The 22,385-nt window shown below is 40.6% G+C and overlaps 1 protein-coding gene across 3 annotated transcripts in view; it reads right to left on the minus strand.

The window, feature by feature from the left end:
* Positions 1-22,385, minus strand: part of LOC125459451 (doublecortin domain-containing protein 1-like) — a 484,037-nt gene that overhangs the window by 232,899 nt on the left and 228,753 nt on the right. For all 3 annotated transcript variants that reach the window (XM_059652117.1, XM_048545936.2, XM_059652115.1), the window contains exons 14-16: positions 8,836-8,953; positions 5,609-5,755; positions 1,352-1,473 (exon numbers count right to left, since the gene is read on the minus strand). In XM_059652117.1, the coding sequence (XP_059508100.1) occupies positions 1,352-1,473; positions 5,609-5,755; positions 8,836-8,953 (387 nt within the window). The remainder of the gene's footprint in view (positions 1-1,351; positions 1,474-5,608; positions 5,756-8,835; positions 8,954-22,385) is intronic.

A 22,385-nucleotide genomic window follows, 5' to 3' on the forward strand; every position in this document is an offset into this window, starting at 1 on the left:
CAAATTAATTAATGGAGTTAAATGGAAAAGAAAATTTCCACACTTGCCTGCCCTCTAGAAGAGTCCCAAAGGATTGGAAACCTGTCAAAGCCTTATTTGAAAAAGGAGGAAGACAAAGCAAAACATCTTCGGGGACATGACAGGATAGATGTGGAGTGGTTGTTTTCCCTTGTCGGAGAGTCTATGACTAGATGGCAAAGATCGCAGAACAGGGTAGCCAATTCAGAGATGAGGTAGAATTTCTTCTCTAAGGGAAGTGAATTTCCCCTGCACAGCGAGTTGTAATGGTTGGGTCATTAAATATATTCAAGGCCAAGATAGACAGATTTTTATTCAGCAAGGGTTTATGGGCAAATGGCAGGAAAGTGTACTTGAGGATTAACAGATCAGCCATCTTCTCACTTGATGGCAGAGCAGATTTGACAGGCCAAATGGCCTACTAATGTCCCGTATACCCAACAGCAATATTAATAGTGGACTAACAACAGGATGTGTGACTACCTATTTTATCAGCCAATAATATTCATAGTAACAACGTCCTTCGTAAGAAAAACACAATGATATAAATACAGCTTAAAAAATGAAAATGTTTAGCATGCTTGTTTTGGAAGGTGCTTTTACACCTGCTTGCTTTCTTCCAGATCATTGAGAAGTAATAAAAGTCACCACTAAGGAGCATTCCGACTGAACTGATTTGATGATTGTTCTTTGTGAGAATCCCTTTGAGTTTCTGAACAACAAATTATTGCATAGTATATGCTGATAGAAATCACAGTTGCTAAACTGTAACAAATTTACAAATGAAGAAACCGACAGGAGACCTCAGAAAGAAAAAAGGTTAAAAAATACCTATAGCTCCTCCCAGATGATCCACACATTTTGTGTATGTGAATGTTAACCCAATGGCATCAACTGAAATTGCCGCAGATGAAACGTCAGTGAACATTGCTGCTAGCGATAATATTTGATGAATGGTGTGGACGTGACCTTCCTCTTCACTATTTTAATGAAGGTACTAACCCATTAGTTAGTACCCATTAAACTCCATTAAAAGAGTGAATGAAAGAATGTGACATGACCAGATAAAAGTGAGGATGCATTGGTTAAAATCACCAATATTAATTTTTACCCTGCATTATTACAATTTTAAGAGAGGAAGGCATTTAAAAACCATGGTTCTAATTTGAAATGTTCAGGTATAATCTTATTACAATGAAGGCAGAAACTGGTGGCCTTCAACAATACAGATTCTGTTGTAATGTTCTGCGTGTGATAGCACTTTTTTAATGCTTACATTATGCCTGGCATATCAAACAGGTTTCATGATCATACTTGTAAAGAAACATCATACCTTTTCTGCACAACTAACATATATCCTTCAAATTCCACATTACCCACGCTCTTCAAACGGATCTGTTGATCGCTGACAGCAAGGCAGAGTTGGGGAACAGCACGACATATGATCATTCCAGCCTTTGCATGCATTGCACAAAGAGACGAATAGCAGAAAAGATGATATGTGAGGTCATTACGTTCCAATGGGTTAAAGCATTAGTATTTTAAAAGTGTAACTCCACATTCAACTGTAACTTCTCATACTATTATTTAGATTTTGAGGTACAGAATAAAATTTCAAAAATTTGCAAATAGTACTAAACTTGGTTGAGTAGGTAGCCTACAGGTCGATACCAATCAGCTGCAACTTGCCATCAGTGGTATAGAATAATAGGCAGACAAATGGCATATGGAGGTTGATACAGAAATGTGAGGCAATACATTTCAGCAAAGATGTGCTGAGAGGCAATATAGATTTCATTGTCCATGAGCTAACAGGTAATAAAACAAATGCAATTTCAGGCTTCATGAAGAAAGGTATTGTGGACAAAAGCAGGGAAGTTATACTAAAAGTGCCAGATAGGCCACTGACAGATTATTCTAGTTTTGGTTAGCACAATTTAGGAATGATGTAAGGATCTTCAAAAGATGGCAGCCTGATAAACCTTTACAAGGATAGTCCCATGGATGAGGGTAGTTTACAACAATGTTAGGTTGGATTGCTTTCCATAGACCAAAGTTGAGGAGAGATTTAATTGAGGAGTACAAGATTATGACAAATTTACATAAGATTGACAAAGCTACTCCAATTAATGGAGGACTAGGTGACAGTGATTGAAGTTTAAAGCAAGACATGGAGGGAAGATGTGGGGAAGGATTTTTTTTCTTTGCACAGCAAGTAGTAATGATCTGAAACTCACTGATTATTAGATTGCACATATCCCTATGTCTACAAGTTGAGATGATCAATAACATCATAAGGAAGTTTGCCAAGCACTTTGAGGAAATAAGCTTGTCAAGCTACTGGGATAGATCAGAGGAACAGGGTGAATGGATTGCTCTGCAGAACACTGGCACGGTTAGTGGGCTGATGTACCATAAAGACTCAATGGTTGAGTATTTTCTGGCCTTTCTTGTCTTTTCGGCGAAATAACATTGAAATGGTGCCATGTGCAAATTGGCAGAGGGAAAATCAAATTAAACAGATGAATATGTGACTTGAAAACTGGTGTGGGAGAAATATATTCTGATTCATGGAGCATTGGTACCCGTAGTGGGGAGAGCAGGATCTGTGCTGAAGGGATAGAATCATAGAAGTTTAGAGTGCAGGAAGTGGCCATTTGACCCAACATGTCTGTATGGGCTCCTGAAAGAGACACCCAGCTAATCCCATTCTCCAGCCCTTTCTCTGTAATCCTGTAAATTCATCACTTTCAAATATATATCCAGCTCCTTTATGACACCTGCTATGCAATCTGCCTCCACCATTTTCTCAGGCAGTGCATTCCAAATTGTAGCAACTCTTGAGTAAATAAGTTTCTCCTCATCTCACCCGTGGCTTTCTTGCTGACAATCTTGAAACTGAGACCCCTAGTTACTGACATACCAACTAGTGGAAACAGAATATCCTTATTTGCCCTGTTAAAATTGTTCATAATTTTGAACACCTCAACAAAGTCACCTCTTAATCTTCTCTGCTCCAAGAAAAATGAGCCCAATGGTCTCCCCCTGAACAATCTTTGGATCAAAAAAAAAGGAGAAAAAAATTAGAGTGTGAGAAAAAGCTAGTCATAAATATAAAATCTAGATAGTAAGAATTTACAAAAATATGTAAAGAAGAATAGAATTAATAAAGCAATGATCATCAACAGGTGAGTATATTGTTAGAGCTGCAGGTTGAAAAGTGTCCGTGGTCTGATGGGGATCATCCTTGGGTCTTAGAAAGTGATGAATGAGATAGTTGACGCATTGCTTTTAATTTTCCAAAATTACATGGATTCATGAAGGACCCCACTAGACAAGAAGATTGAAATAGGGAAACAAAAAGCAGGAAATTACAGGCCAGTTAGCTTAACATGCCATCAGGAAATTGCTGGAACTAACGTTAAAATAAATTATAACAGCGCACATAAATAAGTTCAAGGTAATCAGGTTGAGTCAAAATGCTTTTGTGAAAGTGAAATCATGTTCCACCATCCTACTGAAGTTCTTTGAGGAAATAACATATGATAGAAGTTAAAGGGGTATCGATAGATATACAGGATTCGGATTTCAAGAAGGCATTCAATAAGGTGTCACAAAAGGTTATTACAGAATATGAAAGTTCACTGTGTAGGAAATAGCATATTGGCATGGACAGGAGATTGTCTGGAGTAGAGTGTAAATGTAAATGGGTCTTTATCAGGTTGGCAAGATATAAAGAGTGATGTGCCACAGGGATTGGCAGAGGGACTTCATCTCTTTACAAATGACAATGATGAAGGGCTGGAAGGTTTGGTTATGAAATTTGCTGATGACTCAGAGATAGTTAGGAAAGCAAGTTGAGAAGGTTTAATAGATTAATACCTGGATTGATCAAGTTGTCTGCTGACAAAAAATTGTACCTGCTTGAATTTAGAACAGTTAAGAGGTGACTTGATTAAAACATGCAAGATCCTCATGGGGCTTGACCCGATAGGCTTAGAATTATTTCCACTAATGGGAGAGTCTAGAACAAGGAGTCACTGCTTAAAAATTAAGGACAGAGGTCAGGTAGTTTTTTTCTCTCTCTTGTACAGTCATGCGTCTTTGGAACAATCTTTCTGGAAAGTTGATGGAAGCAGAGGCCTTGAAAACTTTTAAGACTGTACTCTCTTTAGGTTGTGCTGCTTTGTCCTACACATGATGGATATATTATTTCATATTTTGTACGCACACTTAATGGTAGCAAAAATTCCCTGTTTTAAGTGTGGCTATTAAGCCAATTGGAAAATATGACCTCATTCTCATTGACTATAATCAGAAAACACTTCTGCTGCAACTCTAGTGTTGTATTTAAACTTCTGCTGTCCAAAGTCATCCAGTTGATTTATTTATTCATTTACTCATGGGACATGAGTATTGCTGGTTATGCATTTATTGCCCATCCTGAATTGCCCAAGGGCAGTTAAATTGCTAAAAGTATGAAGTGAAATGCAAGCTAGACAAGAGTCAGGATGACGATTTCCTCCCCTATAAAGGACATTAGTGAACCAGCTGGGTTTTTAGGACAATGGCTTCATTGTCATCATCAGACGAAATTCAGTTCAAATTTCACTATCTGCCATAACTGGGTTCAAACCCACATCCCCAGAACATCTCCTGGGTCTGTGGACTAATAGTCTAATGGTAGTATCACTAGGCCATCACCTTCCTCATTGTGAATGGTAAAACCTTTTGTTTTAAAGAATATTAAATTCTTCATCCTTCCAGGACACGCAGAATTCTGGGTGGAGTCCCAGGCTCTAGTAGTTTGCTGATCCTTTGTACTTGAATGGCCATTATCAATTGGCTACTTAGCCTTGAATGGACCCACACAATGAATTTCAGTGGTGTCCTCACAGATACATTTTCTGATGTCACTGGATAGACCATCTCCCTTCCCCCTGACCCATGGCCCTCAAAATTCTTTTGGTTTTTTAAAAAAGTTTTCTTTAAAATGTTCCAACATTCAAAATTATAAGCATTGCAAAGTTTCAAAATAAAAAAAATTTCAAATAAGTTTGTATAACACAGTGTGGAGCTGGAGGAACACAGCAGGCCAGGCAGCATCATAGGAGCAGGAAAGTTGACCGGGGTCCCGACCCAAAATGTCAGCTTTCCTGCTCCTCTGATGCTGCGTGGCCTGCTGTGTTCCTCCAGCTCCACACTGTTTTCTCCCTGACTCCAGCATCTGCAGTTCTTACTATCTCTCAACAAGATTTGTAATTTTGTTTTCATAATGTATCCTTTATCAGATTATTTTTCATGGAAGGGTTACAACATCAAAGGAGTCCATTTCATCCATGGTGTTTATATTGGCTGTTTGCTGGAGCAATAAATAAAATCAATCCCAGTGTCCCCATCTCCCTAAAAATACATCTCATCCTCAACTTAGTTGGTTTAGTTTTCTTTACTCTCCTCTTGGCAATTTTAAACTGCCTCATAAGTGATGTATATTCTCTCTTTACAATATTTTTGGCGAGGTGGTGGGATGTTTCTGCCTTTTTAAATCTGGATCTAATCAATAGAACATATTCTTTGATTATTTCTGTACCTTTGCAATAACCCATATGTAAGAGAAAGTCCACTTTGATGCCCCTTCTGAAACCTTGTTTTTCTTTTGCTCCTTCTTAATGGAGGCAGCTTTCTCAGTCCTGTTTTCAATAGTAATCGAAGGGTGTACGACCAGCTGGGGATCATTCTATTTGCAAAGCAAATGATAAAACAATATTAAATTGGTATTCTTCTTGGTATTTTCATACTATTTTTTTCTGGTTTTCATCTCCACATTCCTTCTGAATCTTTGGCTCTAGTTTTCATTCTTTCCTAACTGCCATTTCAAATGGCACTTGTCAGCCACAGTGAAGATAAACACCACAAAGTCGTGTTGTTTATAGCACAGAAGAGACCAAACAGCAGGTCAAAGTACAAAATGCCACAGCTTTACAATCAGACAAACTGCTGGAGGTAGCAGCTTGGAGCTGCATGGCAATACAGACTAATTATGAGCTTATTTTTCAGGAGAGAAAAGAAACATTGAAATACTTGTTAAAAAGGGAAAAAAAGTCAAATCTAGTTGACATGGGGTAACACAACGCATAATTGTATCAGCAGGCATTTTGCTATTGTCAGTGCTATTTAAAAAGGGCAAATCCTCTGTGATAGCTAAGTGTTAACTCTTTAAAAGCTGCAATTTTCCATGTTTGCTTTATGGTTGCAATATAGTAAGGCATCCTTATTTTGATGGCCAAATCTTTCTGAAAATGTCTTCTGTTACAGAAAATTTATTGTTACTTCTGCATCTTTGCTGTCACTCAATTCAAAGTAAATAGCTTAAACCATGCTGGCTTTGTAGCGATCCTAAACTTGAATGCTCCCCTTGCCAAACTCCCAATAGACATTAGGTGAATCGGGTGATAAAATAACTACACCAACCATTTATCCCTGTCATTCAACTAAAGTTTAGCTTCCTGATCTGAATTCTACCACTGTGAGAGGCAAGGCCAACTTTCATAAGATGACAGGAAAGATCAGTGAGCCAATCATTCACAACTGATTGTTGTACCTGATAAGGACTATAATGAAGCTGACAAATAGTCATTTGGTGGTATAGAACTTGAATATTGCTTAATGTCAAAGTTTTTTGTCTTGCACTCATAAGGATATCTGTAAGAAATGCCAAAGAAAATGGAAAGCAACATTCATACATATAAAGAGTAAAGTACTGATTGATTGGCAAGTCGACTCAGATTGACAGAGGTGTAACTCTGGAGAGTGGACCAGTTAGCGCTGACTGAGAGTTAACTACCGAGCTTTGTTTGTAGCTAAAAATCAGGCATTACGCTGAAAAATGAAGCAGCAAATGGTTGTCACATATTTTATTGAATTGGAATGGGCAATGTGTATTTTTATCTCCCTGCCAAGAACAGAGCTCTGTGCATAAATATATGTAGCATCTAGTACTAGAATGTGCACAACGCTGAGGCCAAAAAAGATGATCTTAAATTAATTGTCAGCATAATTATTTGTACACTTGGAATTTAACAAATATTGTTCAGTCATTGAGTCACATCATAATGTTGGACCCTGTTATTGGTTTTGCATATCCCTTCAGCTGTTCACATCAAGAAAGTGAAGATAACCAACCATCCTGTGCTCGCAAAATTACAATAATAAAACTGAGCAAAATTTATAGTTTTATTAATTTCTCAAGGAAATGCCTTGACCAGAATCAAACTGTCTGGTTTAAAACTGAAATAAAGCTTGGCAGTTACTGCCAGTCACTATTGAATGGTCAGAAGTCACAACAGGTTCATTTGAAATCATAAGCTTTCAGAGTGCTGTTCTTTCATCTGGTGAAGTAACTTCATCACACGAAGGAATAGTGCTATGAAAGCTTGTGATTTCAAATAAATCCGTAGGGTTATAACCTGCTGTCGTGTGACTTCTGATATTGTCCACACCGGTTATGAAAAGTCCGACACCGACACCTCCGCATATTATTAAATGGTGCATTTTCATGGCATCATTTGACAATCAGTAGCACTTTCATCTCACATGGTATAAATGTTGTTTTCCCTTCATGTTGGTATTTCTAGTGAGCAGTCTTGATGAATGCAAGATGTTTTGACAAAAGTATTTTTTCTTAAAGCTAACAATTAATGTACCATCTTCCAGACATACACTGTGGTTGCAGTAGGTCAATGGGAGATATGTGCACAGAGAAATGAGATAAAGTGTCTTGAAAAAGAGCGCGGTCTATTCCTTTAACAAAGGTTTTATGACAGACTGCCTGGGTTCTGGGCACGTTTCTGCTCATTCCACTCAAACACTGGACAGGCACTGGATTTTCTACTTGGACAGAATCACTGAAACCTGGACCTACACTAAACTACCAGAAGAATCTGTCTGCCTTATGCAACTGGGGTTCCCTTCCATTGACTGTAAAATTTCTGCCAGGGTCTGTGTTGGTGGGCACATATCCCCTTACATAGACACTTAACAAGCTATTTTTTAATTTAAATAGATGAACTTCTTAATAAGACAGTGAATATATCTCACCATTTTGGCCATTCTCTCTGCTGTTTCTAACAAAGCCAAGAAGAAAAAAAACAAATCTCACAGCATGAGATTTCACACAGTCTTCCTTTTTAAACTATCATAGCCCAAATATGATCCTGCACACAAATATTTCCACCTCACTCCTCACCCTTTCAGCAAAAGAATGCTATCGGACTTTGGATTATCCCAGAACAGGAAAAGATTTAATAGCCTATACAATTCAAATTGGAGTTAATACTGTTTGTGTCATATCAACAATGCAAACAGCAAGTAATGCAGATCAAAGGCCTTAATATAAGCCAATTTTCTACTGTTTTGCAAATGTCAAACAGTTGCAGCAAAATTATTAACCATGCAAGTGTGACAGCACAATTGTCAATATTAATAACCATCACTGTGGCTGTAACTGACAACTCCCAAAAATAATTCCTGAGCATTGGTGCAAAAAATCTAAAGTTGGTGAGTACTGTCAGGACTAAGAAACAGAGGTATTAGTAACGAAGATGAAGTTTGGGCTATGTCCCATTTCCTGCACACCCAGTAGAATGTACGCAGGTCATGCCAAAACAGGCCAATTTGCCTTAGCCAATTACCTTAGCTCTGACCCAGTGTTTCAGTTAAGTAAATGCAGTAGCACTGAAAATTTTCAGCTCAAGAGTAATAAGTATCACAACGAAAACTGCTAGATTTGGTCAACAGTTGAACTAGTGCAGTACCTACCTTCCATTGAAGGAAATGATAATTCTTTGTCATATCCATCTTTTCATAACCGGGTTGATATATCTGTGTCCAGTCATAGTTGTCCGGGAACTCTGTGCACACTTCCCAAGTCTCACATCTACAAAAGTTAATCACATGTTAAATATTGTGCATTACATCAACCCCATTTTAAATTTTAAGTCTTTTTCATATTTTTTTTTACTTCAATTTATGGCTGCTTCTCCTTCAGGAAGCACAAGAACATTCCCGAGACAGCAGTGTTGGAATCAAATCAGCTTAAGAAAAGGAAAAACAAGAATTTTGTTTTCTAGCTATTATTGCCTCAAATTGATATCAACTTCACGATTTAGACGTATTTTGTCCTCTGAATCAGAAAGCCAGTCGGTGGTGCATGCTCCACCATAAATGGCAATATAGACTAACACGTCAGTACGGGATTGAGGGAATGCTACATTGTCGCAGTTCTCATTTTTAATATCAAACTACTAGGATAGATGTAAAAAAACCTCACACATTTCTCCTCAAATCTTACAGGAGGAGGCTATATAGCTCTTCATGTTGCATTGACTTTTTCGAAGAATCTGTCCAATTTATCCCATTTCCCACTCTTTTTCAACAGCTCTGAAAAGAATTATTTCTGAAATATAAAACTAGATCCCTTTGAAAGTTAATATGAAATCTTTCAGATCACAGATTCCAGATTGCAATTTGTGTATTGAAAACTGTCTTCTTCTCCAATCTGACTTTTTTGTCAAGTTTTTGAATTTGTCCCCTTTCCAACAGCTAATGGAAACAGCATCTACAAGAGTTAAACATAATTAAGTTAAAAATGTTGCATTTTAACCTCTTTATCATCAGTTTTTGAGTTTGAAATTTGTTCCACAAGAGTCACTGCTGCAGAAGGTAGAAAGGAGAAGACAGAGTCTCTTTGCAAAGTCACAAGGTCTTGCAAGCAGACATTAAGAGGACAGTGGGACTGGGCTGCTGCTTCAACCAATGCCAGCTGCCCAGCTACAGGGTTCTGGATGCATTGCAAACTTTTAATGACCACACACAAGTAATCATATCCTTATAATTAACCACTAGTCTCACACACTGCTTCATTCACCAGATCCTTTTTCAATTCCTATCAGCAATCTCAATCAAGCACAATTCATTCATAATGGCCTCACACCACTGTTAGCACTGCTGCAAGCCTCACAATTCAGTTTGCACACACACATTAGTCAATTGTAATAGGTTTATCACTCAAATATGTTGCACCAAACTCACTGACTTATTTTCCCTCTATTGCAGGAGAAGATAACCCACAGGATAACTCGAGGCAGTTGAGATTATTAGGTACACTTGTACGGGGATATTATCAAAGCAGCTGATCAATCTGCGTGTGGTCCCATCATTGTAAGGGAGGATGTAATGTGAGCTGCAGATACAGTAGACTAGATTGGAAATAAAACTATAAGTCTTCAAGTCTCAACCCCTTCATAACCTAGTTCCTGGAAGAATCTTAAACTAGACTGAAGAGTCCAGGCACGAGTATCATTTTGCTATGCCTCCGCCACTACAAAAAGAAATTCTGATACATCAGTCAACTACATCTGCCTGAAATGAGCTCCTTTGAAGGAAGAGTTTCATTGGACACTGACTTGCTGGGGTTAGGCAGAAATTGCATGAATTAAGTCCTTATCCTGATCTTTAAATTATCCTCGAATGTACCCATTTTTCTTTCCTACTTTTCCTTTTTTAAAAAAAATCTCCTTTCCTTGTATGCCTTTCATTTTGTTATTTGCTTATGGGTTGAGAATGTCACTGACAGGGCCAACCTTTTTTTATTGTCCAGGGAGCAATTAAGAGTCAGCCACATCGGTGTGGATCTGGATAAGATGTAAACTAGATCAGATAAGGATGGCAAATTCCCTTCTGTTAAAAAAAAGTCACCAACGAATCAGATGGATTTGTGTGACAGCAATGGTTAGTTGGTTGCAATTAAGGAAACTTTTTTCTTAATCCTAAAATTTTTTTTAATAATTCAATGTCTTCACCATCCATGTGAATTTGAACTCCTGCTCTCAAAATGTTATCCAGGGCTCTGGATTACTCATCTGGTAACATTATCATGATGTCAGCTAATCATTTACCGTGACCATCATGCCCTAGGTTTGAATGCATGAATAAACCATATATTTTAAATTTAAAAGAAAGTTTGCTGATGGTCTCTTAAACAAATTAGACAATAAATCTGCATAAAACAGATATTGGAAATATACAGGCTAAGCCAAAGATGCGTAAACCTCCCAAGTCAGAGCTTCCTGGATTAAAAATGGTCAGAGCTCAAAAGGCCGAGAAAGACCTGAAAGAATCAGAAGGGGTCAGGATGGACACCAGGAAATATTCCATAGAGGCTGGACAAACCAAATGGTTTCAGCAAAGCCTTGCAAGGTTCCAAAAGGCTAGAAAAAGTTCAGAGACCTGCAGAAGGTAAGAAATCCAGACAGGAATAAGGTGGCTCAGGAGAAGCTCCCTCTTTAAAAAAAATGGGTGAAGTCAGCATGGTAACATTGAACAGGGGTCAATTAAAAGTGCCTATAAGTAGAAACTAGTCAGTCTCATGTGAGCCAGAGTGTTCCAAAGTGCATAGAAATTGGCCCAGCCCTGCAGTAGCTGAATTTAGGAAATAATTACCTCAAAACTAAAACCACATTTGCAAATCACCTAAAAGGCTATTCGAATGCTGTTGATAGCTCCCAAACATTCAAAGCTGATGTGCAATTTGGGGAGCCGGACAATTATGCAAAGGTGCTGGTAAAGGCAGTAGCAGAAGTTAAAGGTGATGCAACCAAAGTGAATCTTTCCTCCCAGCAATAAATAGGGACTTGTAAAGTTCGCAGACCTGGCAGGAAAATTTGAAAGGAAGGGAGGCTAAACCCCTGAATGAGAAAGACATTTGGCTAACTGAAACCTTCTTTTCTATTTTAGACAATTACAAGGAAAAGTTTCAAAATAGATATCCAACTGGGGAGTGACCAGTGCCTCTGATTATGAGCAAGATGCCTTACCAACTGGAAGGACCACGAGGTAGAGCCACCAAAACTAGCTCAACACCTGTGAGCAACAGGGTCCCCAAAGATATGGGACAGCACTAGGAGGCAGACAGGTTCCAAACCAGGCAGAAAGATTATTAAAAAGGAGAGTATCCTGGAAAACAGGAGGCCTAGATACCCAAAACCATTTTGCCGGCCTTAGACGGAGAACAGGGAAGTTCTGATTCACACTCCAGTAGGGAGAGAGATGCCTCACCTGGTTGAATTGCCACAGGGTAGTATAGCAATACCTAGTCAGCTCCTGAGGGGCAATGGCCTCCCAAAAGTTACGGAACAAGTTGTGGACCAAGCCCTCCCCAGAGTAACGGAAAATTAGTAGCCCCACAGTTCCACTGCAGGAATAAACCCAGAACCAAGTCACTTGGTGACTGTTTACCAGAACATGGACAGATCTGAGGGTAGCCAGGAGAAGTGCAACCCCAAGGCTGCCAGACACCAGAATCTTAAATTTAAATACATCATGTAGGACCTATATCCACAGAGAATTGGGATGGCTTGGCCACCTTGCTCAGGATATTAATTGAAATCCACAGGGATCAGCCAGGGAGTACTCAAGTAATTACCCATGGCACGAGCATGGAAGAACACCCATGAATAAACCACAAGTCCTACCAGCTGTGCCCTGACAAGGTGGTACAAGTCATGCAGGAAACCTAGCACAAACCAGGCTTGAAATAGTTGAACCCAGCTTGAGCAGTTGGAGCTTCCCCATGGCATTAGTCTCAAAATGGCTCCACATTTACCGATGGAAATTCAATCCAAGGGTAGAATCCATGACAAGTCCATGCGCTGAGAAGAGTATACAGACATGGTTGGGCTAATCAATCACTTTTAAAGAGTCAATTTAGCTGCCATACAGACAAGCCTCCATGACCCTCAGAATGAGAAAAAACTCAGCCTTTGTCACCGAGGAAGGCCTGTACCAGGGTAAAATTCTACCCTTTGGCTTTAGAAAAAAAATGTCCAGCAGCTTGCCAGAGGCTGACAAACCAACTGGACAGAGACATTATGCAGATTAGCTGGGTGGCCTGATCGCATAGTGCCAAAGGAAAATCACAGGAGGTTCCATATAAAGAAATTAAATTAAAGAAATTAAAGAAACCTGTTACACACAGCCTTTGAAAATTCTGAGAAAACAGAACTGCAAAGCAGCCAATGCCAGACTGGCAAACTGGAGTTTGCCCCAGCAAGTTTTTAACCTTGGGTCGGGGGTGGGGGTGCAGGGATTGGGGGGACAGGTACAAAAAAGTGACACATTGTGGAGAAAAAACAAAGTAATCACTGACACTTTGTCCAATGTATAAACACACAGAACACATCAGGAAAATGACATCATACCTCATAACTGTGTGTTTTAACGTAATGTGTGAACAACAGAATACTGCTTGAATTTTCTTGCAGAAAATAATTAATTTTAAAAAATGAAACAGAATTCATTCTTTTTTTCTGGCAAGCCAGAGAAAGTCACATCCACCAGCTCTGAGCCTTGCAGAACTCCATTGATTATACACTACAACTTGAAAATAGATTGCCTATCCCAACTTGTTGCATTTTGCCAATTAACCAATCCTCAATCCAAGCTAATATTTTACTCCCTTCATCTGATTCTACCTGGATTCTACCATTTTGCCTTAGCCAGCTTAACTCACCAATCACTAGATATCCTGAAATGAATTGGCGCCCCTAGTGTCCATGCTGTCTAAAAGGGCATTGCATGCCTGGCCAAGCACTGGCATTCAGAAGTTGCTCTGCCCAGAATGGCAGACAAGGGAAATTGGCATGCTGTTTTGAGGGCAGGGACCTCAATATCTTGGTGGATAGGGGTGGATTCAGAGGAGATCACAGCACCAGACTGCGCCAGCTCAAGCTAAGGTTTGCCACCAGGGTCAGTGTTGCCTCCACAATGCAGAGGTGTAAGGAGATGATGAATGGCCTCTTCAGCCCTGCTAGGATAATTTCCACCATCTTTTCTCTTAAACCACACTCACTCTAAATCTGCGACTGCACTCATCTCCCACTGCTCAATATTACACGTTGCATCATCACTCACTCATTCTCTCGTGGCCCTCACTCGCTCACTCTCTCCCAACCCATCCTCAGGATCCTGCATGCCCTCTACATTATCCACTCACTCACTCTAATATCTCACCACCTGTACTCTGGCCTGCGCCAGTACTAACAACTGTGCCAGTCGCTTTCATCCCATTCAGTCTGTCCCTTTCTCTTTCCAAGAGGAAATGGCTGATGAAAGTGAGAGCTGAAACAGCCTGGATGGTGAACTGCCCAATACTCAGCTCTTCGGCCCCTACAAAAAGAGAATCCTGTCCCTGGGAGGAAAAGAAATTCCCAGCCTTACCATCACCTTCCTGTTGTGTATTACAGTAAGCAAGACTTACATATGCTCAAGCATAGGCAGCTATTACTGAATTAACATTATTTAAACCTCCCCCTCAGGCACTGAACAGAAAGGGCAATAAAACAAAATGGTCAGGTTTCATAATATGTTACAACATATAGTATATTTGGATTGCTAAACACCGTTTGATAAAGTGCTACTCAAAATGTTACACTGCAAAATAAGGGCTCAGGGAGGGGAGTAAAACATTAGCTTGGATTGAGGATTAGTTAATTGAAGAAAAGCAGCAAGTTGGGGTAGACAAGCTATTTTCAAGTTGTAGTGAATAATCAATGGAGTTCGGCAAAGTTCAGTGCTGGTGCTGAAACTATTTGCAATATATATGAATGACTTGGATGAAGAGACCAAAGGTGAAAGGGCTGAATAGTGTGGGCTACAGTGAGAAAATTGGAGACAATCACATGAAAGGTTGGGTAAAGCCTTTCTCAACACTGGGAGAACATTGTTGCATTTACAAATAGAATTCCAGATGGAGAAATGAGATTCTTGCTGGGGAGCTGAGAGATGCTTAGTTAATAGGGATTTTGCTTGTCAGCCTCTGTCAGCCTGGGAGGGGATGGATTGTTGGTGAAGAATCCCTTAAGGGTCTGTGACGCTGCCTCAACTGTTTGCAACTTACACCAATGACTTAGATGAGGCAAGTAAACAGTCAAATGTAAAATCAAATGTCTTCCTCACAATGATGTGGCCATCTGTATTTGAGGTGGTTTCTTATGAATGGTATCCATAAGATTTCAAGAGCAAGGACCATGCTGAAATCATTGAGAATCTGGATTTGTATTAGGACACCTGAAAATGTGATGGCATTTAAAGTTGCTTTCTGTGGAGGGAACCATGCTAAGGAATATAGTTGTAGATTGTATTTTCAAAGTAAAAAAGTTATCCTCATCACTGTGGGTAAGGTGTGCACTTTTAAAACATATCTGTAGCAGCCTTAAGGAAGAATAAAGCATGTCAGGCTTTTGAGCAAAACCAATAAACCCACATAAAAGGAGAACTGCAGTGAGAGCATAATTAGTGCAAGGAAGTTTATTTCCTGAGGTGACAGGAGCAGTTCACTGGCAAGATCAGTCCATAGCAGCCAAGTCCATATTCTGGTCATTGCCAGTGTGGCCGCCAATCACAGAACATAGAACCACACAGCACAGGAATAGGGCTTTTAGCCCACCATGTCAGTGCCAACCATGATGCCATTCTAAAATAATCGGCCTACACATGATCCATATCCCTCTTTCCCTGCCTGTTCACATGCCTGTCTAGAAAAGTTTTAAGGGGCATTTAATGTATCTGCTTATATGCTTCTACTACCTCCCATAGCAGCACATTCCAGGTACCTACCACCCTCTAAGGAACTTTCCTTGCACATTGCTCTCAAACATTTCCACCTTGGGAAAATGACTCCGACAATCTGCCCTGTCTATGCTTCTCATAATTTTATATACTTCTATCAGGTCGTCAATCAACCTCCAATGCTCTACAGAAAACAGTCCAAGTTTGTCTAACCTCTCCTTATAGTTAAACATCCTGGTAAATCTCTTTTGCAACATCTCTAAACCTCCACATCCTTCCTATACCATGGGGACCAAAAGTGCACACAATTCTCCAAATGTGGCCTAACCAAAGTTCCACATACCTGCAACTTGATTTGTCAACTTTTTACTCAACTGATGAAGGCAAGCATGCCTTATATCTTCTTCTTTATCACATTATCCACTTGTGAGACCACTTTCAGGGAGCTATGGACTGAGATCCAGAGATCTCTCTCTATATGAACAATTTCTAGTTGAATGACTACCCTTCTGGCAAAGGTGCCTCCTATCCAGATGGTATTAGGATTAGTCTAAACAGTAATAAGCATAAAGCACAAGGTTACAGCTTACCCCTGGTCAAAGCTGTGTGAGGTATAAGGCTGTTTCTGGAATACAGCGATCCGTAAAACTTATAAAAGGATAGATATGGAAACAGAAATTGCTTTTCAAGTAGGAAGACTTAGTTATTCTCAAAGATTTAATAATACAACTGATTTGGATGGTGATATAATTCCAGTGCCTGCTCTAAAAATATTTAAAGATTCACAATTTACTTTCCTCATTAATACAGCTGCAATACCCCTCATCTCAGAAGGAGAATACGTGATCTCTAAGCCAGTTCCTTATGCAAAGTAGAATGAAACTGAATAGTTATTCCAAAAACAAGTTAGCGTTAGTGTGGAATATAATTATGCATTACATTACTCGCAGTCATAGGAGAAACTAGATCACCCTTATAGGAAGAAATTGGTTACAATTAAACAAGGCTGAGTTATGTACAATAGGGATGAATAAAAGCACAGCTGACATTGAGAGTGCTGAAAAGAAGGAAAGTGGTCTTTGAAAAAAGAGGACATAACGATACAGGTAACCATCAGAACAATATTAAATCTTGTAAGCCAGCATATGATGCAAACACAATTATTCTTTTGACATTTTCCATGAATATGCATTCGTCCCTAACCACAGATTTACTAGTGAGCTATTTTAAATACACAAGTGACATGTTGGAATCGGCTGTAGAGATTTGTGACTGTACAAGGAAGAAGCAAGAAGCGATGCTCAGTGAAGTGCACAATTATGTCATGAAAGGTCAGCCTGAAGATTGTGATGATGAGAAGGTGCAGGAGTATTTTCACTTGGAGAAACAAACTGAATGTTGATGAGTTTGTTTCCTGCATTGTGAAGAGCCATTATGCATTAAGACCATACTGTAGACCACCAGAAATTTGGACGTACTTTTGGGTACCACAGGAGCACTCCAGGGTGATCCAAGCAGCAGAAGAGTTTCTTCAGCACCCAAGTTTTCTGCCCTAAGATATTTCATGTGGGTGCCCAGTAGCCATTGGATACATTCTGGCTATGTCTGATTGAGCTGTGCACAGGTCATGAGCCTGATGTTAAGGGAATAGCCATTGCCATTCACTATTTACCTTCTGGCCTCTCAGGATTGTTCAAACACTGGGGGAGCAGCAGACTGGAACAGAATAATGGCATCATGACAGCTGCCAGACATTTGTCAGCAATGGTACAGTCATCAGAGTCACACACCAACTGCACATTCAAGAATTGGCGACTTTTGGGTTGTGGTACATCTGAGCATTTAGATGCAGTGACACAAAGCCACATATCTGTTGTAGTTGGCATCTACTGGGAAGCCAACGAGCCTGAAAAACACATAAATGCTCCACGTGCTTCTCTCCAATCAGAGAGTACACAATTAGCTTCCACTTCCTGTAATTCAGAGACACATATCTTTCAGTGCTATCCTCATTCTGCTGAGGTTAACCACCCAGGTTCATGAGTTTGCAGAGTTTTGTGAGGATCATTGATATATAGTAGAGACAATTGGCACTGCTCCTGACTTAGTCTGATTTGGGAGTACTTCTCCCAAAATACTTTAATTGGAAGAAGCATCGTGCTGAGACCTCTTCTCCCCGTCCTCCCTCCACGCCTCTTGGCCTCTCTCTTGTTTCTCTCCCATCACTCTCACAGGCCAAGGATATGAGACCTGCCAGCTTCCAAGTCTCTGGCACCACATTTAATGATCAACTGGATATTACTTTCAAAGCTGGAAGTCAGGAACTACCTCCTACACTGTGCTATTTGCCTCTAAACTCTGACAAAAAGGTACAGAGGCATAATCAGCTCACTCCTCATTTTCTGGGGCATTATCACAAGGGTCTGTTGGATAAGTTAACAGAGACGGCAGGTTAGCCCTTCTTAAGTTGCTGTCTATAATAAAAGGCCACACCACCAGACCCAGTCAGCCTGGGCAGAGATAGCAGCACAGGTTATTACTATCTCAAACGTGAAAGAGATGCCTGGCAATGCCGCAAGAAGTTCAATGATTTCCTGAGATGATGGGAACTACGGATGCTGGAGAATCCGAGATAACAAAGTATGGAGATGGATGAGCACAGCAGGCCAAGCAGCATCTTAGGAGCACAAAAGCTGATGTTTCAGGCAAAGATCCTTCATCAGAAATGGGGGAGAGGGAGACGGATTGAAGGTGGATAGAGGAGAAGATAGGTGGAGAGGAGACAGACAGGTCAAAGAGGCAAGGTTGGAGCCAGTAAAGTGTAGACGGGGAGGTAGGGAAGAGATAGGTCAGTTCAGGGAGGACTGACAGGTCAAGGGGGCAGAATGAGGTTAGTAGGTAGGAAATGGGGGTGCGGCTTGAGGTGAGAGGAGGGGATAGGTGAGAGGAAGAACAGGTTAGGGAGGCAGGGACAAGCTGGGCTGGTTTTGGGATGCAGTCAGGGGAGGGGAGATTTTGAAACTTGTGAAATCCACATTGATATGATTCGGCTGCAGGGTTCCCAAGCAGAATATGAGTTGCTGTTCCTGCACCCTTCGGGTGGCATCATTGTGGCACTGCAGGAGGCCCAGGATGGATATGTCATCGAAGGAATGGGAGGGGGAGTTGAAATGGTTCGTGACATTGGCAGATGTGCAGGTGAACCTGTGGTATACTGCATCCGCTGTACCCGTTGTGGCCTCCTCTACATTGGGGAAACCAAGTGGAGGCTTGGGGACCACTTTGCAGAACACCTCCGCTCAGTTCGCAATAAACAACTGCACCTCCCAGTCGCGAACCATTTCAACGCCCCCTCCCATTCCTTAGATGACATGTCCATACTGGGCCTCCTGCAGTGCCACAATGATGCCTCCTGAAGGTTGCAGGAACAGCAACTCATATTCCACTTGGGAATCCTGCAGCCCAATGGTATCAATGAGGATTTTTCAAGTTTCTAAATCTTCCTTCCCCCTACCGCATCCCAAAACCAGCCCAGCTCGTCTCCACCTCCCTAACCTGTTCTTCCTCTCACCTCAAGCCGCACTTCCATTTCCTTCCTACTAATCTCATCCCACCTCGTTGACCTGTCTGTCCTCCCCAGACTGACCTATCCCCTCCCTACCTCCCCAACTACACTCACCTCTACTGGCTCCATCCCCGCCTCTTTAACTTATCTGTCTCCTCTCCATCTATCTTCTCCTCAATCCATCTTCAATCTGCCTCCTCCTCTGTCCCTATTTATTTCAGAGCCCTCTCCCTCTCCGCCATTTCTGATGAAGGGTCCAGGCCTGAAACGTCAGCTTTTGTGCTCCTAAAGATGCTGCTTGGCCTGCTGTGTTCATCCAGCTCCACACTTTGTTATCAATGATTTCCTGAACTCTGTAAGAAGAAGAAGTACCTTCTTCTCTTTGCTACCTCACAGAGCCATTACTCATTAACTCTGCCATTGTATTTATCTCACCAAGGGTGAGGTACAACAACCGCAGCATCACATGCATCGCATCCATTCAAGCACCCATTCAAACTTTCCTAATTTCTGCACTTGCTCCTCACTCACTCCACGTTTCTCACCCTAACTCATGTTCATGCATAATTATGTACTCAATCCATTTATTTGTCTCATCGCAGGAAAGATTTTCCCAAAATCAGGCTGAAGGGGCCAATACAATCAGGGCTGCAGCTAACATCACTTCCTGTGAGAAGATAGGCTTTGGACGACCAGCATTGTTAGTACTTCATCCATCAAAACCACAGGGATCCTGAAAGGCAATTAAATTTAAGTTGCATCTTTTCTTGGAAATGATGTGAGCTCACTGTTCCAAATGATGTTTTGTGCCATGTCAGTTACGGCTGAGAACGAGGCATTTCATTTAGCATTTCAAACTTTCCTACTTTCTAACGGTGAGACACCAACAGGTAATTAACCCAATAAACTCCATTGTGCTCTGCTCCCCTCCAATTACCACCAACCGTAACTCATTCTTACTCTGTGTAAATTTTTATTCATCTTCTTGTAATAGATCCCTCTCCTCTTAAGTAGCAACACCCAGAAACCTCAAAGTAAGAGGCCACAATCTGCATTCCCCACTGACATTTCTACCATTATGGAAGTAGTCTGTAAATCCTCATAAGATGTACCAGAATGGCACCTCCGCCTACACGGGGACCTTCGCCTTGTTGGGTACTGTATTTAGATTAGACTGGGGCAGGGTGGCACAGTATTTTGCGTATGTAGAAACTTGTCCAAAGCCAGTTACAGAAGACATGCACAAGGTCTCTGTTACTCAGGACTGCCAAATGAAATGCCTTGTTCTCAGCCGTAACTGACATGGCACAAAACATCATTTGGAACAGTGAGCTCACATCATTTCCAAGAAAAGATGCAACTTAAATTTAATTGCCTTTCAGGATCCCTGTGGTTTTGATGGATGAAGTACTAACAATGCTGAATTTTATTACAAGGAGAAAAATAAACGGTCAGGTGCCACTGGTAACTGAGGTCAGTTTAGAAGAATCGGGTTCTCAGCTCAGAAAAACATGTTCATCCTCGCTGAAGGGGTAGTTTGTTATTTGTGTAGAACGCTTCAGATTGGAAGAGTTTAATTTGTAGAATCTCCAGTTTAAGAGAATCTGTAGAGGCCTTCTAGTTGTCAGGAATCCAGGGCGTCATAACTGGAAAGAAGTCTCTAGGCCAAGTCAACTAGCAAGAGTCAGGTCAGCAAGATATTGAACAGTTTAGTAGCAGTGATATAGTACTGGAATTTAATATCTGCAAAGGATATTGTCAACAACAGGATTGAATGTTTTTTCTCAATAATGATGCTAAGATATTTATAAACTTAAATGCACATAATTTTGGGTTTTTTTATTAGTGTAATAAACGTTTTACTTTGTTAAAAGATCTTTGGTAGCCATGTGTGAATACGTTCTATGACTTACAACCGACCAATAAATTCAAACTTACGACTTATTAAGCCAGGTTTTATTCTGGGAACTGACTTCTCCATTATCATCATCAGCTGGGATCATAACATAAAATGCAGGAAACCCAGAAATCTCTTCAAGATACTCCAGAGGTTCCCCATTCCTCCAAAAACCCTTTGTCTGCAGCAATACAAGTGGGGGGTGAGACTACATCTGGTCAGGAGTTTGTCAGTAAGCCTGAGCTCTCGAAAATGCCCTGGGAACCTACCATCTATGTCAACAAGGCCAACCATAGTAGGGTCCCACCACCTCAGCTGTGAACACCAGGACTGAACCCAGATGTAATGGGAAGGAGAGAAAGAAGGCAAATAGATAGTATGAGGTGCTACGGCGTCACAAATAGTTTTGCATGTGGATAATTAAAGTCTGCCATAGTACAATTTTTGATGTAGCATTTCTCTACGTTATACATAAGAGATGAGGAGCTTCTTCACACAGTCCATTGACGCAAGATGTTGCAATTGCCAAGCAGTGCTCATCTCTCACAACCATCCAACACCTTGACTGTACAGGGCCTATAAATCATAGGTCCTTGAAACTTAATTTTGAGGATATAGCCAAGGCATGGTACATTAATATGGCTGACAGAAGAGCTAAAAGCAATGTCTAGAGAGTTTGCAAAGAGCCTATCCTGCATAAATTATGTGCTATAATCACCTTATAGGTGACTGTGAAATCAGTGATGCTTCCACATGTCTCAGGAGGGAAAGGTTGTTCCTTTGCATGAGCTTTAAGAAACTGCAGTGACATTCAAGGCTGGGAGATATCCACAGTCCCTCAGAACCCAACAGCATGCAGAAAAGCTATGCAAAGCGTTGCTTCTTGGGTTAAATGCTGTCAAACGGGATATTAAGCTTATCAAGATAGCTTAACAGTCTCTATGTACTCCAAAGTATTGAAGAGACACAAATCACAGAACGAGTTTTCTCAGGATTCCTGTCAACTAGATGGCTCTCATAATGGACTAGATTACATGACTTGAATGTCATAACTTCATTGATGAATTCAAAGCTGAATAACTTTAGCACCACGCAACATCCAGGTGCACCCTCTAAGATCCATATGAAGCAATAAGCGAAGGCAGCAATGTATTATTGCAATTGTCCCTTGCAGTGCTTTAAAATGAATGTTGAACGCTGTGCTTTCCAAATGAAAAACAAGCACTTACTCCTGACTTTGTAAGCAGCTTGTACCATCTCATGAACTTACTGTGTAGTTGA

This window comes from Stegostoma tigrinum, chromosome 17 (genome assembly GCF_030684315.1).
Source record: "Stegostoma tigrinum isolate sSteTig4 chromosome 17, sSteTig4.hap1, whole genome shotgun sequence".
Classification (NCBI taxonomy): domain Eukaryota; kingdom Metazoa; phylum Chordata; class Chondrichthyes; order Orectolobiformes; family Stegostomatidae; genus Stegostoma; species Stegostoma tigrinum.